Raw genomic sequence first — 21552 nt, forward strand, 5'->3', positions numbered from 1 at the left:
ACTCTGTTTTTCTACCCTTCCCTTCACCAAAACCCTAATTCAATTGCTCTATCTCTTCCTAAAAGTCCCTATGCAATTGAAATCCCTTTCCCTTTGTCAAAGCATGTAAATGAAACCTTATTTCACCTATGACAAAAAGCATTCATGAAGCTGCCAACATTGTTAAAAGAACTGTTGTTATAAAGTATAGTTGGCAGAGATTGTTAATGTGTTCCCCAGTCCCAAAACCCTAATTTCCTTTCTCCTTCCATCTCCCTAATACCCTTGATACAAAATATCCCTTTTCCCTTTCAAACTGTCATAAAAACCCTTCCCCTCCCCTATGATCAAATAAGTAAAGATCCCTGTTTCCCATTAAGCATTAATGGCCATTTTAAATGTTGAAAAAACAATGTATGCTCATGAAAGGCATTCAAAGACAAAATAAAAAAGGAGCAGCCTGTTAATTGCTTGTGGTTGATGCTACCTCATACCCTGATGATCATGCCCTCATTCTCTCCATGATGAAAATTTATATTGTCCTTTCCCTTGGTGATCATAACACCTATTTTCCCTAATAAAGTATTTATTTGCAAATGATGAGAGATAGAATGACATATTTGACATTATGTGATTATTTCCTTCAAAGTTCCTGTTGTTTATATATATTTTCCCTTTCCTTATGTAAATTCCCTCCCCTAACATTTCCCTCATGATTTTTCCCCTTGAAAACAGCATACTTCTCAGCATTTTTGCAGGCAGGGCAGCAGTCATCTTGGCTTATTTGTTCCACCTTGCTCAATAACATCATGTCAACCACTGAGACTAATGAGCAAGGTGATGACCGATCTTCATCCACGGAGGTTGAGACACAGCAGAGGCCTCGTAAGGGTGGCAAGGGTGGTCACCACAAGAGAGAAGAGCCCACATCCTTGGCAGAGTTGCAGGCTTGCCCATTGGCAGTGACTGGCTTTCAGTACATGTCATGCTATCAATTTTGCGAGAGGCTTGCACAAATTCAGCATCATAGGGAGCTGGCCCGGTTATTTGTTCTACACCTTCATGACGAGCAGGTCACCCTTGCAGGGGTGAATTTTGTGTTTTCTCCAGAGGCTATTTCACAAGCTACCGGGATACCCAATGTGGGTGAGGTGTGGCCAAAGCGCAAGTGGCTGGATTTTGTTTACTTTGAGCCATATGTCAGGCCAACATACATACACAACTTGTCAGGGAACTTTCCTTTCAGATTCCTCCGATAGGAGTATGCTCCGATCATGCGGCTTATCATGCATTACTTCACATGTGAGGGAAGGTTTTCACGAGTCTTTGCTTGTCACATTCGCCTGTTGATGCACTTTACCCGAGTGAGGATGATGAACATCCCGGTTTACTTCTTCCAGGATATTCAGAGGATGGTGTTCGTGTTTCAGAGGCAGTCCCCAGCTCAGCAGCTCAGGAGCTTGTGTCATCATGGTCTCATCCAGCTGGTTGTTTCCCATCAGCTGAGCCAGCATGGCATTTCTTGGGCAGATTTTATCTCCCGTGAGTTCTTCACACAGCCACAGCCAGAGGTCATTCATGAGGCGGGAGGTCCATCACACCAGCCCGAGATTATTGTTCCGAGACATGTGGCTTCTTCACCTCGGGTCACCTATCAGAGAGGTCCTAGGACCTTATTTGCAGCAGCTCGACGAGTATTTTCTCCACAGCAGGTGGAAGGGGTCTCGTCATCTTCTTCAGATCAGCGAGTGTTATCTCCACACCAGGTGGAAGGGGCCTCGCATTCTTCATCAGCAGAGGCAGTACGGGAGGGCAAGCAGCCCATGATTGAGGATGAGAGAGCTGGTGATACACATGATGATTTCATTGGTCGTGATGCCCGCTCTCCTTCTTCAAATTTTTATGAGATTATCAGGCAGAGAGAGGAGGAGAACCTCGTGTTGCAGCAAAAGCTCCAAATGGCTCAATGGACCATCACTTATCTAGAACAGCGCACCAAACAATTAGAAGAAGAAAAATAACTTGATGAGCTATGGAGAATCCGCAGTGATCGAACTTTGAACCGTAGGAGGCCCGATGACCTATTGCCTGCTGACCGGGAGTCCATGCTTATCCGTGTGAATGCACACTTGGAGAGATTGTTGGAGAAGGCAAATCATGACAAAGAGCTGCTACGCAACATGAAAACACACTATTGGGCAAGATTGCATGTTTGCAAGACTACAATGAAAATTCTCCGAAGGAAGCTGTCAGAGGCCCAGAAGAAGAAGAAAAGGACAAACCCACTCCGTATCTTGGCTGCGGCATCCCTCACTCACCATGGTACTCATTAGCCTTCATCCAGCAGCAAAATCAAAAAAAATTGAGAGTTTTGGAGCATTTTGGAAATTTTTTGGAAATTTACAGGTTTTTGCCTGTGGAGTGGTCTCACCCCCCGCGCGACCACTCGGGAGGACTGCTCAGAATCACAAAAAGTTGACATTTTTGGAAAGGGCATGCAAAAACTAGAATTACCTATACTTGGGGTCAACTTGATTTTGAGATTTGGGCCTCCAAAAGCTCAAAATACATCAAAATTTTGACTTTCTGCCAACTTTTTGAGTTGCAGAAAGTTACCTTGGGAGAATTGACTTTTGAGGGGTCAAATCAACTCCAAATCCAGAAATTCCACTTGGGATGGAAAGTAGACACACAGAGCTTTCCAATGAGCCATCTTGCACTTGATTTGGACAACTGGAACCCACTCAAAAAGTGTTGCAAAGGGGCGCGACCACTCGAGCTAAAATTGCCAGTTTTGACTTTTCAGGCCTGCAAACTCTGTTTTTTACCTTGGTTGATCATTTGTACTTGTAAATGATGGATGTATGGATAATTTTCATGGCACATTGATAGATTTAATCTCTCTTAACCCTTCTAGAAGCTTCCTTGATGTAAATAGTGAATATTTAATGCATGGATGAGTTAGCTAAGTTTTAGGGGCAAGTTGTTTTGACTGCCTATTATCTAGTGCTAAGTTTAGAATTAGTTCAAACTGCTCCTAGGAAGCTGAGCTCGACCCCTAGAGGTGGGGAAAGGAGTTAGATGGTCTATATTATGCCTTCTCTTGCTCATTTTCATGGTTGGACTCTTGTGGGAGAAGCATTATTGTATATTTTACTTGTATCTCTGCAATTTGAGGAAAAGGAAGGCCAGGGTTTTGCAGACATCATTGTGGATTCTTGTGGATTGTTGTGTTGATGGTGTGTTCTCTACATGTTATTGTAAGTGTGTTTATGTGTTCCATCTCTTTCTTTGCTGCTAATTGAACAGATGAAGTGCTAAAGTTTGAATTCATGCATGCCATGCTCAGCTTTTAATTTTGTTCAATATCTATGTTTTCCACTGTCTAAAGAGGATTCAAAGTTGTTGTTTGCCCTCTTTAGCTCCTCCTCTATCATTCCTGATCATCCATCTCAGATTAAGGCATCAGCACTCACTCCTACCTTGCCCCAAAGATCCCCCTGCAAAAACTGAGCCCAATCCCCGCACCCTGAATTGCACTCCCTCCAATTGCCACCAAAAACCCTAAAAATCTTTAAATCAACCTCCCTTATCAATTTACTAGCCTAAAATCTTTATTCCTAATTGGTCAGCTTATCCTATTGAAAGATCTACCGAATCTGACCCGAGAGAGCCTTCTCATACCTCGTAGGGCTAGCTACGAGGTGAAATGGTTTGATGTAGCCTTGAGAGTTTGTCTATCTCAGCCTAGGTGAATTCCAAACGCTAACATATTGGCGACCACACTGGGGAGAACAAACTTCTTTGTGTGTTGATGTGTGTGTTTCGCAAGTCTTAGACGGAGCCTGAAGTTACGCCAGGTAGCCTTTGAACACGCTCTTGTTTTACATCAGCGTTAGTAGATAAACGCTGCTTCAGTCAATCTCCGTGAGCTTCTGAAACCCTCACTTCAGTGACATCTTTATCCCAGTATCATTATGGACTCTAAGCTTCGGATGATAGGCTAAGAGTTTCCATACGGCTGAGCGGTTTTTCCTTTCCTAGTCTATTCGCGAAAACAAGCTGGCTACTGATCCAAGACCAATTGTCAGATCTAATTCATGCCCAGCTATTTTTGAGTATCTTGAAGATCTTGATTTTGACGAAAGTTTCAAGTTGTCCTTGTTCAAATCTAAATCTGAAAGTGCACTTGCTACTCTAGTTCCTAATCCTGATTTTGCAGCTGCTATTGAATTTGAGAGGCATAATAAATTAGTTGAAAATTTCATTTTGAGGAATCTCCAGACACGTATACAAGCTACAACTCTTGCTGATTTCCTTGAAAATATCTCTGGTCATATCGGATCTTCTATCACGGCGCATGAACAGGCAAATCCCCCTTATATTGCCCTCACTCCCATAGTTCCTCATCCCCCATCTACAGTTGTTTCGCCTTCGGTTTCACATACTACTTCTCCTCCTCTTACTCCTCATACTGCCACACCTACTCCGCCTGCTACTCCAAGACCTACATTACTAAGAAAAATCGCAGCGCGTTTTGCCCCACTTGTATTGCCTGCTAATCTTCATGACATGCCAGCTGACTATCAAAGCAAAATTCCCATGTTCGATGGCACTCCACAAAGTATTACAGCACAGCAACATATCGATAAAATGTCCACTTTCTTTGATCTATATGAGTTAGATGAAGAAGATGTTACCATGCGGTTGTTCGTGCAGACATTTGCCGGAGAAGTAAGAAAATGGTTCAGAGGGTTGGCAGCTAACAGCATCACCACCTTAGAAGCACTCGAGAATCAATTCTTGGACCGATGGGAAATAAGGAAAGACCCGCTGCAAATCAATGTCGAGTACAACAACCTCAAGCGAAATCCGGGTGAGTCGGTTCAAGATTATATCATCAGATTTAATTCAGTGTATAACGCTATACCCGATGATTTGAAACCATCAAGAAAGTCCGCATTGCTTAAGTTCCCGGATGGTTTCGATCCGGAGATGGCCTACTCACTACGGGACCGAGATCCTCCTACTTTGGAGGAAATGCAGAAAATTGCAATAAGTGTAGAGGCTAATTTGAATGATAAAAGGGCAAGAATGAAAGCGGAAAAGAAGGTCACAATCAAAGAGGAGGTGCCATCCACTTCTCAAGTTATTCGGAAAATGGAAGAGGTGTCAAAGGCACTCCAAAATCTCAGTCTTGGCAAACCGGAACCACAAGTTCGAAATCCAAACTTCAGAGGCCAACAACACCAGCCCCAATATAGGATCAAACAGCGGGAAACACGAGCACAAGAGGCGGCAGTGCAGCAACCGATCCAACCCCCATTTCAGCAAAACTATGTCACTCAAGAATCTGAAGATGAGGGTGAAGGTCCTGGTGAAGAAAATCATTTTTTCACTCCCGATGATATGCCCACTTACATCACGGAAGAAGAAGAGCTGGTAAGTAATGCTTATACACCTCAAGATGAGCATTACAATCTATCTAATGACGTGGTACTTCAAGATGAGTCTTAGGAGTACCAACGACGTTACTTACATGCTTTATCAGCTCAGCAAGGACAGCAGAGACAGTTGAGAACCCGGACAGTTCCCATACATCCAATTCAAAAGAGGGCAGAAAATTTGGCAAAGAATGGTGCTGCTGTTCCACAGAGAAAGGGTAAAGAAGTCATGGATCCCCCATCAACTCAAACAGTTCCAGCAAACAAGATGGATCAGCCATCAAATGTACCCAAAGATAGAGCAGAAAAACGAGATAATCCGGCAAAAGAAAGTGAGAAAAGTCAAGCATTCAGCATTGAGAATGAAGTCTCGAAATTGAAATTGTCCATTCCACTAACAGAAGTCATGAAGAACACTACCTACAGAGCACAAATTTCTAAGATGTTCAATATTGATCCAATGTTAGATGCGGTAAATGTGGAGGATGATCAGCCGGAATTAATCTTCGGGCCAGCTCTAAACGGTGAGTCTCCGGAAAGCGATGTCCCGCCATTCTATATCAGCTTAAGAATTCATGATTATGTGCTTCATAATGCTATGTTCGATTCGGGAGCATCACACAATTTAATGCCCAAGGCAATAATGGAGAAGTTGGGACTTGATATAACTCGTAAGTACCATGATCTATATTCATTTGATTCCAGCCGAGTTAGATGCATCGGTTTGATTAAAGATTTGGTTGTTAGCTTGGATCAAATTCCCGCAAAGAATCTCTTGATGGATGTGGTAGTGGCGGACATTCCTCCAAGGTTTGGTATGCTCCTTTCAAGGTCATGGGGATCAAAACTTAAAGGTACTTTACAGCTGGACTTTTCATATGCCACTATTCCGGTGTTTGGACAAATGAGAAAGGTGTACCGAGAGCAAAAGATGAAGTATATGATTACTAGCAAGGAAAAGCCAGTAAATCATCTTGTAAATTATGTACAAACATATTTAGAATCCTTTGTTTTATTTGCTGATAATTTTAATGAGGTAGATAGTCAATTAGTTCAGATAGAAGATATCCCAGGCATGGCAGAAAATTTCAGGGAAGTATTGAGAACGGACAGTGAAGAAAGGACTGCTGTCATAAAGTCAATTGCTGAAACAAATGGGCAGCAAGTCATGACTGCAACAACATCACAAGTGCAGCCCTTGGATGATGATGAAGATGGTCTTTGGACCATGGATTTTGATGGTGCAGTGGGCAGCGATGGAGCTGGCATAGGTGTATGGATTCGTAGCCCGTTTTCAGTCCCTAACCAAGTCCCAAGCAAGGTACAAGTGTGCTCTTATAAATTGGCTTTTGATTGTTCGAATAATGAAGCAGAATATGAGGCCCTTATAGCTGGTTTGAAAATCCTCCGGAAATTAAAAGCAAAGAAGATAGCAGTTTATGGCGACTCCGAGTTAGTGATCAAACAAGTAAAGGGGGAATTTCAAGCTAAACATCCTCGTATGCGGGCTTATCGCAATGCTGTTCTAGACATTTTGAAGCGGTTTTCAGAGCATACTTTAACATGCATACCCCGGATACAAAATGGAGTTGCGGATGCATTGGCCAGGGCAGCAAGCAATTTGAAAATACCAATGAATTCGAGCAACAAGTTTGAAATCTATGTAAAGCATCGCCCTACAATCCCGGACAACCAAAGGAGTTGGCAAGTCTTTCAGGATGATGAGGAAATCGAAGACTTCTTGCATGGAGAAGGTAAATTTGAAGAAATCTCAATTGACATAGAACCTGAAAAGGAGTTAATCAAATGGATGTTTTGCAGCTGAAAGATAATCATATTCCTAAAGGGCTGATTCCTTTAGAAGAACTTTTTGATCAAGATGATGTGGCTCGCAAGCCAACTTTGATGCCAACAGAAGAAGGTGTGGAAGATGTGAACCTTGGGACAGCGGAACATCCAAAGATGGTGAAATTATCAAAGGCTCTGCCACTCAAGGTAAAGAATCAATACATTAGATTGCTGTCATCATTTTCTAATGTATTCGCTTGGGATTATTCAGATTTAAAGACCTATGATACAAGCATTATCCAACACACTATTCCAATTAAGCAAAATCAGAAACCTTTTCGGCAAAAGTTGCGGAGGATCAATCCCAAGTTGCTGCCCTTAATTGAAAAAGAGGTAAATAGGCTCTATCAGTCCGGAATTATAGTTCCCGTTCGCTTTTCAGATTGGATCTCTAATCTAGTGCCAGTAAGGAAAAAGACCGGTGAGATTCGGTTATGCATAGATTTCAGAAATTTGAACAAAGTATCTCTCAAAGACAACTATCCGCTGCCCAAGATGGATCACATATTGCAGCGGGTAGTGGGTGCCTCAAAGATGTCATTGCTAGATGGATACTCCGGCTACAATCAGATCTTAGTCCATGAGGATGACCGTGATAAGACAGCCTTCACTACGCCTTGGGGAACATTCCATTATGCTAAAATGCCATTCGGTTTGAAGAATGCAGGTGCTACATTTCAGCGAGCTATGGATATGGCTTTTGCCAATGAAAAGGACATATTCTTAGTTGTATATCTTGATGACTTAACGGTATTTTCCAAATCCGATGAGGAGCATCTATTTCACTTAACTAAAGTGTTCCAAAAATGCAGAAAATATGGCATTTCTTTAAATCCAAAAAAGAGTCTTTTTGCCATGAGTGAAGGTAAATTGCTGGGACATATCATTTCCAAAGACGGTATACGAATTGATCCCGCACGGGTGGAGGCAATTCAGCAGCTAGAGCAGCCCCGAAATAAGAAGGAGATACAATCTTTTAATGGTAAATTAAATTTTCTGCGTCGCTTCATTCCTAATCTTGCAGAGCACCTTAGAGAAATGACCAACATGCTTCGGAAGGACAGCGAGATCAAATGGACCGAGGAGGCAGTCAAATCCTTCAATTTAATCAAGGTAATCTTGTCTTCAGCCCCGACCTTAATCAGCCCTGATTATACTCAGGATTTCATTTTGTTTTCTTTTGCTTCCGAGCATACATTAGCAGCAGTATTAATGCAAAAAAGAGAGGGTGTTGAAAGGCCAATTGCATTTTTCAGCCGGATCATTAGAGATGGGGCATTAAACTATAACATCATTGAGAAACAAGCGCTGGCCCTGATTAAGGCATTGAAAGATTTCCGGGTTTATATTCTTCACTCTCATGTATTAGCTTATGTTCCTAGTGCAGCGGTAAAGGATGTCTTGGTACAAACAGAGCCGGAAGGTAGGAGAGGTAAGTGGATTGCTGCTCTCTTGGAATATGATGTTGAAATCAAGCCCACCAAGCTGATTAAAGGACAAGGACTTGCTAAACTAATGGCTGAAACAAACCTTCACGCCCTTGATATCAACTTGATCGCTGCCTTATCCGATGGTGAAGGAGAAAATTTAGCGGTTCAGGTATCAGATATTTTTATTAATTCTCCTTGGTATGCTGATATAGTGTATTTACTTTAGAATGTGTCCGCGCCTCCTGGAATGTCAAAAAACAAAGCGAGGACTTTGAAATTAAAGGCTGCTAAATTTTGCATTATGAAATCAGCATTGTATTGGAAAGATCCCGGGGGCATCTTGCTAAATTGTTTGGTTGAAGAGGAAGCAAAAGCGACGGTAGAAGACTTCCATAAAGGTGACTGTGGAGGTCATTTATTTTGGAAAACTACAGCCAACAAGATTTTGCGAGCTGGTTTTTATTGGCCTTCTCTTTTTTCTGATGTGTACAAAGCGGTAAAGAGCTGCCATGAGTGCCAAATATTTCAAGGAAAACAAAGACTGCAGCCATTGCCTCTCAAACCGGTGGAAATCAGTGCACCATTTCAGCAGTGGGGCCTTGATTTCATTGGTGAAATCCACCCAGCTTCGTCCGGGCAGCATAGATGGATCTTGACTGCCACTGATTACTTCACAAAGTGGATAGAGGCAATTCCTACTCGGCAGGCCACAGATTCGGTAATTATCTCTTTTCTTGAAACTAATATCTTGTCACGTTTCGGCTGTCCATTCAAAATAATCACAGATAATGCAGCTGCCTTTAAGTCCAATAAGATGGTTGATTTCTGCTATAAGTACAACATCAGCTTGGGTCACTCCACCGCTTATCATCCGCAAGGTAATGGGCTGGCCGAATCATCAAATAAGTCACTAGTGAACATTATCAAGAAGATGTTGGAAATTAACAAGAAAAGTTGGCACAAGAAGTTGGTCAATGCATTATGGGCTGATCGGGTGAGCCAAAAGAAGTCCATTGGAATGTCGCCATTTGAGATTGTTTACGGAGTTGATGCAGTCTTTCCAACATCACTTAGTGTACCGGTCGCGAAATTACTTCAAGAAACGGGAGAAGATATGGATCCAATGCAACGGAGAATCAATCAAATGGTCCACTTACAGCAAACAAGGGAAGAAGTTCTCCAAAACTCTTTAAAGCTGCAAGAACGTATCAAGAAAATCTATGATAAGAAGGCAAAGTTGGAAAATTTTCAGCTAGAGGATGTTGTTTTGAGATGGGATGCTCGAAACGAGGACAAAGGTAAGCACAGTAAATTTGATAATTTGTGGAAAGGTCCTTATAAGATTGCTGCATATCGTGGTCCTAATGCTTTCATTCTCAAAGAGTTGAATGGTGATGAATGTCCCGGTGGGTCGGTGAATGGCCGGCTTCTCAAGAGATATCATGCTTGAGCAACGCTGCTCTAAGTCATCTTCATTGTATATATCATTTTACTTTACTACAGCAAGTGTGAACTGATCTCTCATCCTTGGTTTGGGGCCCGCAGTGAAGGCTATAATTCCGAGGATGAAGATTGGTTGGTGTGAGGTTTTCAGTTTGTTTATTTTCTGCAAAAATCAGTTTGTTTGAGTCATAGTCCTTTGAAAGTTTTCAGTTTATAATCCAAGTCAAATAAAGTCTGTTCGAGTATGGTTATATTTGTACTAGTTGACTCCATTGCCCAATGAATAAGGCACTGGTCTGCTCTCCCAAGAGGTCTGAGGTTCTTGGCACCTCCAAGGAGCTGCCATCCCCATTGGAGCCAATGTTAGTGTCGGTCTTGAGCCCTCCATCAGTGATCAATAGCTCTTTGCATATGCATAGGTAGGTGTCTCATTAGTGTCAGTTTTGCATCCCGCTAGGCATGCCATAAAACTGAATGGAGGGCTGGTCTTTGTTCCCTTCTTGGCTTTGCTGGATCAGGTCATACCACAATGAAATTGAGTCATGTTTGTTTTTATTTTTGTCTTGAGGTCCCAGGTCTTAGGTCTAGGGTTTTGAGTCAAAATCACTGCAAGGTCATGAGTTCAAGTTCAGTGAGTGCCCAGCAAGCCAGAAGGAGGTGTGTACATATGTTTCATTGTTATTTTCATCAGCTACAGGTCATTTAATGCCTTGGATTTAAAAACCCTGTTTTTAAGTTCAAGGTCATGAGAAATTTGTAAAAATAAAGAAATTTTCAAAAGTTTTCAAAAGTGCCGGCAACAACCCTGGTTCATTCGCCACAGTCCATCAGATGGTCAACCTGCAAAAAGAACGGAGTCAAACGCCTCAAAAAGCTAATTTCAGGACAAAATCAACTCAAAAACAGTGTTAAAAAGAATGCAAAAGTGAAAACATTATAAAGTGGGTTTTTCAAGTTAATTTTTTCAAATGTGAGCATATAAAGGCCAATTCCCTCTCAAAAGAGACTCATTGTGCATTTGAAGGCAAGAAAACACAAGGAGAGAGGCAAGAGGGCGAATTTGATAAGTTTTAGCAGTTTTTAGGCTTTTTGAGGGTGCGCGACCACTCCACCAGGGTGCGCGACCACCTGGGAGGTGCGCGACCACTCCAACGCCAATTCTCTGTGTTAAACTGGTCGGGCGCGACCACTCGAGGGGGGCGCGACCACTCGAGGCTGGTGCGCGACCACTCGACCAGCTTGCTCCAGAACCCTCCAGAAACGCATCAAAACTTCAAATTTCTTCGTGTTGGCTCGTGATTGGAGTGAGGTAGGCCTCCCTTACAATGTTTATGATGGTGCCATAGATGGATAACTTATTTATGGTCATTCTTTATCATGCAAAATTATGAAAAGATAGGTTAAGTGATTTTTTGTTTTGCAAGCATTATGCTAGGGTTATTGTTTGTTCTTCAAGGTTTTTTATTCCTTCATTTCCCTCCATGGTTTCCCATCATTATGCACAAATGTCAGAGTGTTAATTTATTCAATCTCATTTGCAAGTAATGCTAAACCCCAGTTCACTTTCCTAAAAACCCTAATCCCTCCCTAAAACCCTATTCAAATCCTAATTTCTCCCATACAAACCTACTAAAACCCTAGTACTATGTCACACAGCAAATATATATGTAAAAAACACAGCAAAAAATGAAAAGAAACATTTTGAAAAGAAAAAATATGATGGCAAGAGGCATGCACATGAATATCATAAAAAACAGAGTAATGTAATTATGCATAGCCTAGTAAAAGACATGAGCAAAAAAGGATATGTTGTTGTATAAATATCAGAGGTTAGATAGCTGTGGGAGTGTCCATGACAAAGTTTATCAATGTACTAGTGGTCAAAATGAACAGTTTGTTGTGCTAGGGTTTGCACAAGGGCATGATACATCTCCCTAATCCCAAAACTCTGTTTTTCTACCCTTCCCTTCACCAAAACCCTAATTCAATTGCTCTATCTCTTCCTAAAAGTCCCTATGCAATTGAAATCCCTTTCCCTTTGTCAAAGCATGTAAATGAAACCTTATTTCACCTATGACAAAAAGCATTCATGAAGCTGCCAGCATTGTTAAAAGAACTGTTGTTATAAAGTATAGTTGGCAGAGATTGTTAATGTGTTCCCCAGTCCCAAAACCCTAATTTCCTTTCTCCCTCCATCTCCCTAATACCCTTGATACAAAATATCCCTTTTCCCTTTCAAACTGTCATAAAAACCCTTCCCCTCCCCTATGATCAAATAAGTAAAGATCCCTGTTTCCCATTAAGCATTAATGGCCATTTTAAATGTTGAAAAAACAAAGTATGCTCATGAAAGGCATTCAAAGACAAAATAAAAAAGGAGCAGCCTGTTAATTGCTTGTGGTTGATGCTACCTCATACCCTGATGATCATGCCCTCATTCTCTCCATGATGAAAATTTATATTGTCCTTTCCCTTGGTGATCATAACACCTATTTTCCCTAATAAAGTATTTATTTGCAAATGATGAGAGATAGAATGACATATTTGACATTATGTGATTATTTCCTTCAAAGTTCCCTGTTGTTTATATATATTTTCCCTTTCCTTATGTAAATTCCCTCCCCTAACATTTCCCTCATGATTTTTCCCCTTGAAAACAGCATACTTCTCAGCATTTTTGCAGGCAGGGCAGCAGTCATCTTGGCTTATTTGTTCCACCTTGCTCAATAACATCATGTCAACCACTGAGACTAATGAGCAAGGTGATGACCGATCTTCATCCACGGAGGTTGAGACACAGCGGAGGCCTCGTAAGGGTGGCAAGGGTGGTCACCACAATAGAGAAGAGCCCACATCCTTGGCAGAGTTGCAGGCTTGCCCATTGGCAGTGACTGGCTTTCAGTACATGTCATGCTATCAATTTTGCGAGAGGCTTGCACAGATTCAGCATCATAGGGAGCTGGCCCGGTTATTTGTTCTACACCTTCATGACGGGCAGGTCACCCTTGCAGGGGTGAATTTTGTGTTTTCTCCAGAGGCTATTTCACAGGCTACCGGGATACCCAATGTGGGTGAGGTGTGGCCAAAGCGCAAGTGGCTGCATTTTGTTTACTTTGAGCCATATGTCAGGCCAACATACATACACAACTTGTCAGGGAACTTTCCTTTCAGATTCCTCCGAGAGGAGTATGCTCCGATCATGCGGATTATCATGCATTACTTCACATGTGAGGGAAGGTTTTCACGAGTCTTTGCTTGTCACATTCGCCTGTTGATGCACTTTACCCGAGTGAGGATGATGAACATCCCGGTTTACTTCTTCCAGGATATTCAGAGGATGGTGTTCGTGTTTCAGAGGCAGTCCCCAGCTCAGCAGCTCAGGAGCTTGTGTCATCATGGTCTCATCCAGCTGGTTGTTTCCCATCAGCTGAGCCAGCATGGCATTTCTTGGGCAGATTTTATCTCCCGTGAGTTCTTCACACAGCCACAGCCAGAGGTCATTCATGAGGCGGGAGGTCCATCACACCAGCCCGAGATTATTGTTCCGAGACATGTGGCTTCTTCACCTCGGGTCACCTATCAGAGAGGTCCTAGGACCTTATTTGCAGCAGCTCGACGAGTATTTTCTCCACAGCAGGTGGAAGGGGTCTCGTCATCTTCTTCAGATCAGCGAGTGTTATCTCCACACCAGGTGGAAGGGGCCTCGCATTCTTCATCAGCAGAGGCAGTACGGGAGGGCAAGCAGCCCATGATTGAGGATGAGAGAGCTGGTGATACACATGATGATTTCATTGGTCGTGATGCCCGCTCTCCTTCTTCAAATTTTTATGAGATTATCAGGCAGAGAGAGGAGGAGAACCTCGTGTTGCAGCAAAAGCTCCAAATGGCTCAATGGACCATCACTTATCTAGAACAGCGCACCAAACAATTAGAAGAAGAAAAATAACTTGATGAGCTATGGAGAATCCGCAGTGATCGAACTTTGAACCGTAGGAGGCCCGGTGACCTATTGCCTGCTGACCGGGAGTCCATGCTTATCCGTGTGAATGCACACTTGGAGAGATTGTTGGAGAAGGCAAATCATGACAAAGAGCTGCTACGCAACATGAAAACACACTATTGGGCAAGATTGCATGTTTGCAAGGCTAAAATGAAAATTCTCCGAAGGAAGCTGTCAGAGGCCCAGAAGAAGAAGAAAAGGACAAACCCACTCCGTATCTTGGCTGAGGCATCCCTCACTCACCATGGTACTCATTAGCCTTCATCCAGCAGCAAAATCAAAAAAATTTGAGAGTTTTGGAGCATTTTGGAAATTTTTTGGAAATTTACAGGTTTTTGCCTGTGGAGTGGTCTCACCCCCCCGCGCGACCACTCGGGAGGACTGCTCAGAATCACAAAAAGTTGACATTTTTGGAAAGGGCATGCAAAAACTAGAATTACCTATACTTGGGGTCAACTTGATTTTGAGATTTGGGCCTCCAAAAGCTCAAAATACATCAAAATTTTGACTTTCTGCCAACTTTTTGAGTTGCAGAAAGTTACCTTGGGAGAATTGACTTTTGAGGGGTCAAATCAACTCCAAATCCAGAAATTCCACTTGGGATGGAAAGTAGACACACAGAGCTTTCCAATGAGCCATCTTGCACTTGATTTGGACAACTGGAACCCACTCAAAAAGTGCTGCAAAGGGGCGAGACCACTCGAGCAGGGGGCGCGACCACTCGAGCTAAAATTGCCAATTTTGACTTTTCAGGCCTGCAAACTCTGTTTTTTACCTTGGTTGATCATTTGTACTTGTAAATGATGGATGTATGGATAATTTTCATGGCACATTGATAGATTTAATCTCTCTTAACCCTTCTAGAAGCTTCCTTGATGTAAATAGTGAATATTTAATGCATGGATGAGTTAGCTAAGTTTTAGGGGCAAGTTGTTTTGACTGCCTATTATCTAGTGCTAAGTTTAGAATTAGTTCAAACTGCTCCTAGGAAGCTGAGCTCGACCCCTAGAGGTGGGGAAAGGAGTTAGATGGTCTATATTATGCCTTCTCTTGCTCATTTTCATGGTTGGACTCTTGTGGGAGAAGCATTATTGTATATTTTACTTGTATCTCTGCAATTTGAGGAAAAGGAAGGCCATGGTTTTGCAGACATCATTGTGGATTCTTGTGGATTGTTGTGTTGATGGTGTGTTCTCTACATGTTATTGTAAGTGTGTTTATGTGTTCCATCTCTTTCTTTGCTACTAATTGAACAGATGAAGTGCTAAAGTTTGAATTCATGCATGCCATGCTCAGCTTTTAATTTTGTTCAATATCTATGTTTTCCACTGTCTAAAGAGGATTCAAAGTTGTTGTTTGCCCTCTTTAGCTCCTCCTCTATCATTCCTGATCATCCATCTCAGATTAAGGCATCAGCACTCACTCCTACCTTGCCCCAAAGATCCCCCTGCAAAAACTGAGCCCAATCCCCGCACCCTGAATTGCACTCCCTCCAATTGCTACCAAAAACCCCAAAAATCTTTAAATCAACCTCCCTTATCAATTTACTAGCCTAAAATCTTTATTCCTAATTGGTCAGCTTATCCTATTGAAAGATCTACCGAATCTGACCCGAGAAAGCCTTCTCATACCCAGTGTTTTACGAAACGGCCGTACCGAAACGGAAACGGCCGTTTCGTTCCGTTTCATAAAAAAATTTGCTGACCCGGCCTTTGACCCGGCTCGGCTGGCCGAGTCAGCTATGACTCGGCCGAGTCAGCCAATGACTCGGCCGGGTCATAGCTGACCCGGTCAACCCGGCCGGGTCCCGTCAAAAAACGGCCGTTTCGTTCAAGACCGGCTGGGCAGCGTATTAACCAAAAATTAAACACTTTTTTGCTGATTTTTGGCTGAGTTAGTTAGGGTTTGTGGACATGAAAAGGTTATTGTGATTTGTTAAATGCATTTGGGGTCCATTTCCCCCTCCCAAACTCTATTTAAGACAGCCAAATGCTCTCATTTCACTCACAGCAGTCTTATGCATTTGAGTGAGAGTCTTCTTTGAGAGTTAGTGAGCAGTTCTTGAGCTTGTTTTGGAGCAGCAGTGAGGAGTCTTGGAGGAGCATTGTAGCTGGAGTGAGGAGCTTCTTGGGCAGCCATTTGGAGCAACATTGAGGAGCTGATTTTTGGAGCAAGTTTGAGGAGGCAGTTTGTGCCTGGAGGTATTTTTTTCCACCTCTATAAATCTGTTTTTACTTATTAAATTTTAGGTGCATATCAAGATAGCTTAGAGAGTGTTTTTAGTCAAATAAATGAACATTGAATCAATTTTTTTTTTTTTTTTTTTTCATTTTCAGATTGTTTTCCTAGTCAAAAAATGGCACCTAGAGCAAAAGATGCTGCTTGGGCATATGTTGAAATGGTTGATGATGAGATGTGTTGCAAGTTTTGCCATAGGAAAATTAAGTCAGGTCCTGGGGGGATTCATAGGCTGAAACAACACTTGGCAGGGATTAAAGGCAATATTACTGCATGTAAATCTGAGGAAATTGGGGAGATTAGAAAGACTTTGTTGGAAAGCTTTGAAAAATTTAAAGAAGAAAAGACTAGGCAAAAAGAGATACAGGCTGAAATTGGGAGGAAGAGGGAGATACAAAGAATGATCGCTGCCAACCCCCACTATGAGTTTGAGGGTTCTTCCTCTATCCCTCAAACTGATGCATCAAACCCTTTCCGTTATGTTCCTACCTCTTTTGCTTCTGTTCAAGATAAGGGAAAGGGTAGAATGAAGGGTGATGGGACTATCAAAAGTTTTTTCACTCACTCAGGCTCCTCTCCATCAAATGCACATGGTCCTGAAGTTAGTAAAAGTCTTGCTCAGCCCACTTTAGATGACCATTGGAAGAAAGAATTGAGGGAGACTGCTTGTGACTACATAGCTAGATGGTGGTATGATGCTGATATCCCCTTTAATGCTGCTCGTTCACCATATTATGAGCCTATGTTTGAGGCCATACATGCTGCTGGAAGAGGCTTCAAAGGCCCTACTATGCAAGAGCTAAGGGGGTTTCGTTTGCAGAAAGAAATTACATCAATTAATGAGTATTTGCAAGATTTCAAGGAATCATGGGCAAGAACAGGGTGTACCATCATGTCAGATGGATGGACTAATCAAAGAAACCGTACCATCATAAACTTTCTTGTCTTCTGCCCACAGGGAACCATGTTTTTAAAATCAGTTGATGCATCTGATAAGGTAAAAGATGGCCACTTGTTGTTTCAGCTATTGGATGAGGTTATTCAGGGTGTGGGGGTGGATAATGTTGTTCAAATCATCACAGACAATGCCTCTAACTATGTTCTTGCTGGTAGACTGTTAGAGGAAAAACACAAGACCATCTTTTGGACCCCATGCGCTGCACATTGCATAGACCTCATGCTTGAGGATATTGGGAAATTAGATTGGGTCAGAAACACTGTAGATAATGCCAAAAGCATAACAAAATTTATCTACAATCATACATTGGTTTTGAGTCTCATGAGGAAACACACTGGAGGCAAGGATATTATTAGGCCTGCCATCACTAGATTTGCTACACATTTTTTGACATTGCAATCTATGCTTTCCCAACATAGAAACTTGCAAAAGATGTTTTCCAGTGATGATTGGAATAAAAGCAGTTGGTCTAACAAACCAGAAGGCAGAGAATTGAGAAGGAAAGTCCATGATGAAACTTTTTGGAGAAAGGCAACAGAGATTGTGAAGGTTGCTGAGCCACTAGTTAAGGTGTTGCGGTTGGTGGATGGGGAAAGGTTGGCTATGGGCTTCATTTATGAGGCTATGGATCAAGCAAAGGAGCAAATAAAGACAGCATACAAGGATAGAGTGGCAAAGTATGGGCCCATTTGGGCAATCATTGATGAAAGATGGAACAATCAACTCCATCGCCCTATACATGCAGCTGGGTATTTTTTGAACCCACGGTATCATTATAAAGCTAAGGAGTCAGGAGCTTTGAGGGGGGAGGTCAGAGATGGACTGGTTGATTGCATTGAGCGCATGGTCCCATCGGAGTCTGATCAGCTACTGATACATCAGCAGGTCACATCCTTCAGCAATGCAACAGGTACCTTTGGGAAGAACCTAGCAAAGATTGCAAGAGAAGCAGATGAGCCAGGTAAACAAAAATTTCAATTTTCAATTTCTTAATGGTTTTACTATTTTTATTAAAGTTTGTTAAATCATTTATAATTTGAAAGTTAGATATAATTTGTAATTTTGTTGAGCTTCAGCCTTCATCTAACTCATAATTCATTACACTCCTATGTTTTTTGCAGCACAATGGTGGGAGGCCTTTGGTGGCCAGTGCCCTGAATTGCAAAGGTTTGCAATTCGTATTTTGAGTCAAACTTGCAGTGCATCTGGGTGTGAGCGCAATTGGTCTGTCTTTGAGAGGATTCACACAAAGAAGAGAAACCGTTTGGAGCAAAAACGGTTAAATGATCTAGTTTTTGTCCAATACAACCTTCGGCTCAGACGGAACCAATTGCTGAACAAAAGACCTGATTCAGATCCCATTGTGTTGGAAGACATTGATCCAACATCAGATTGGGTAGTGGAGAGTCGTCTACCAGAGTTTGATCCTGATGAGGATCTTGATGAAATTGATGTTGGAGATCCACTGCAGCGTGTTCAGTTGAATGCAGATCCCAATCCACCAGCCTCAGTCTCACAGCCAGCTAGTAGGACCCCAGTTGTAGGTGCTTCGCCTTCCTCTGCTCAGCCACGACAGAAGCGCAGCCGCATTTGTACTCTATCTCAGCTTGCATCTGCTGCACAGCCTAGTGGTACTAGTACTGGCACCACTTCTACAGTTGCAGTTGGAGACGATGATGATGAGGAGGAGCCATGGGGCCCCTTGTCTGACTCTGATGATGATGATCCAGAGATTGGTCGAGATGATCTTGGCTCCTCTGGCAGTAGCCAGTAGCTACTAGCCTCCTTGGTTATTTGTATTTTGTTTTGACTCTTGAGTCTTTGATCATGTATGACAGACTACAGTTGACTATGTATTTACTATTGCCATTGGGTACACCGTACCATTTTGATATAATGGATTGGTTCATGAGCCTACTTTGATCATATGTTGTCTTCCATGTATATTATAATGTTGTGTGTTTGGAAACTTGAATGAAAATCTTTAAAATTATGTTTAAAATATTTAAAATTATGTTTTTTTATAAAAAAAATAAATATTTAATGTATTTTTTACAACGACCGAGTCATTGAAATCGAGCCGGCCGAGTCATTGCCGTTTCCGAGTCCGAGTCCGAGTCGATCCTCGGCCGAGTCCGAATCCGAGTCCGTTTTGTAAAACACTGCTCATACCTCGTAGGGCTAGCTACGAGGTGAAATGGTTTGATGTAGCCTTGAGAGTTTGTCTATCTCAGCCTAGGTGAATTCCAAACGCTAACAGGGTGTACCATTGAAACCACCTAATAGTGTCCTTGGTTAACCCCCTTATTGAGCTAGAGATACCTGTACATGCCAAAGCCCACTATGGAAGGGTATGCCACCATGAATTGCCCACTTGATTCCATCTTTTGTAAGCTCTTTTACTTGATTACGCTAATGATTTGTTGTATTGGAGGGCAAGGGGACGCATTGGATCTTATGCAAAATTGCAGGTGGGTCTCCAATTTGGGGTTTTCTCTCCTCTATACAGGGTCCAAACCCTCCAGAGGGCCACGTTGAGAGCCATGGGAATCCGCTATAACAGAGAGTACTTCATGGATCCCCATAACCATTTATGGATAGCTCGTGTTCCACCTTTTGGATCAGGATGATGCACCTGGATCACCATGCCCAGACGGCTCCACACATGTACCACACTATTGGCAGATGTTCCGAGGTCCACATGAGGATGTGTCTCAATGCAGGAGACAAAGAGAGGGCTTATGTCATCATCCTAGCCCTTACAGATGGTGTACAGGCATTATTGATCCACTTGGAGACCCGTGAGGATGTCATTGTGCCCCCACACCCGCTTGGGAGCACCACATGTGACTTGATTGGAAAACAAGGGGCTAACCCCTTGTCCACTATGTTTGGAGCCTTTTCACTCAACTTGGCACATTTGGACTCCATTAGGCCTTCTCAATGGCCCAACGACTCATCATATTCATTATTTTTCCCTCTTAAGAGGCTATTCTTTGTATTATTGAGCTATCTTGGTGGGCTTCTCACCAAGTCATGTCATTATTATGTATTATTTTATTATTTGGGGCTAAATTAGGCCAATTAGGCCAATCGAATCCCCCTTTAGAGTGGTAAAAATATGAGAGAAGCTCATTCTAACCTCTCATCATCACTTGGATTGGATTGGTATATCTTGAGAGATTTTCGCACTTCTTGTTGGGATAAACTTTTTGGAGTTTCTTGATGCACTATGATGTTTAGATTTTTGCTATTACCTGTGTAGCTTCTTTCTAATGCAAAAGTGGATCAAAGGATATACTCTCTCTTTCATGTATGTCGAATTTTTGATATTATTCTTGTTATCTTACTTCTCAAATGCATGTATATTGTTATCATTATTCTTGTATGGGTTAATGTAATGTGAAATTCTTCAGGAACCATGAATAAATGATTCAATCCATGTGTTGCTCTTTAAGGGGATGGGTGAATGTTCCTAGAGGCACTTCTTAGGTTGAAAGACCTCCAAACTTCACCTCTTTGGCAAATTTGAAGTATAAATCCCTATTGACATACTTGCTGCCCTTGGAGAGGCTAGCAAAGATCAATTAGGGCTCCTTAGCTCACGAAAACTCTCGATCTATGTGTATCTTGACCCCATTAAACCCAAGCAATTATTCATTGATCCTCATATCCCTTTGGTGGTCAAATTTACCTCTCTTTTCTTCACTTTTCCAAATTCTAGGCCTAACCCTAAAGCGTCACCTAGGGCATCAAGCGAAATCTTTTGTAGCCATCCAAACACCTTGAAAATTGGTCCACAACTGCATTGGGGTCTTCTCAAGTGGTCCTCCAAATTTGAGCATTGTCCAACGGCGAAATCCTGAGATATAGCAAGCCCTATCTCGAGGATCATTTCTTTCCCTAGGTTGATTTGGGCTAGTGTCTTCATTTGGATTGTTGCATTCAAATTTCAAAAGAAAATTAGCCCTTTGATCCTATCTTCTTTCCTGATTAGCTCAAGCCCCTCTTTGGTCGATCAACTCCATACCCTTGACCTAGTTTGGGTCTATTACCCATCATTTTGTGGGTGATATCTCTAGGAGAATTTTTTTCTCCAAGATGGTCCTCAGCCAGTAGTCAGCAACCCCTTGCAGCCACCAACTAGCACGATGTGCCATTTCTCCACCACCTGAACCAGTCATGTGGTCCCTCACCCATTTGTCATGATTG

The 21552-nt window shown here is 42.2% G+C and overlaps 1 protein-coding gene across 1 annotated transcript in view; it reads left to right on the forward strand.

The window, feature by feature from the left end:
* Window positions 1–8786: 8786 nt before the first annotated feature.
* Window positions 8787–21552, forward strand: part of LOC149261196 (uncharacterized) — a 49268-nt gene continuing 36502 nt past the window's right edge. Inside the window, exons 1-3 of the mRNA XM_089368083.1 lie at window positions 8787–8870; window positions 17407–18301; window positions 18462–18631. Of these exons, the coding sequence (XP_089224209.1) occupies window positions 8787–8870; window positions 17407–18301; window positions 18462–18631 (1149 nt within the window). The remainder of the gene's footprint in view (window positions 8871–17406; window positions 18302–18461; window positions 18632–21552) is intronic.

The sequence above is a fragment of the Pinus tabuliformis genome, chromosome 6, assembly GCF_031772625.1.
Source record: "Pinus tabuliformis cultivar Carrire ecotype Pingquan chromosome 6, CPIR1, whole genome shotgun sequence".
In the NCBI taxonomy this organism is placed as follows: Eukaryota; Viridiplantae; Streptophyta; class Pinopsida; order Pinales; family Pinaceae; genus Pinus; species Pinus tabuliformis.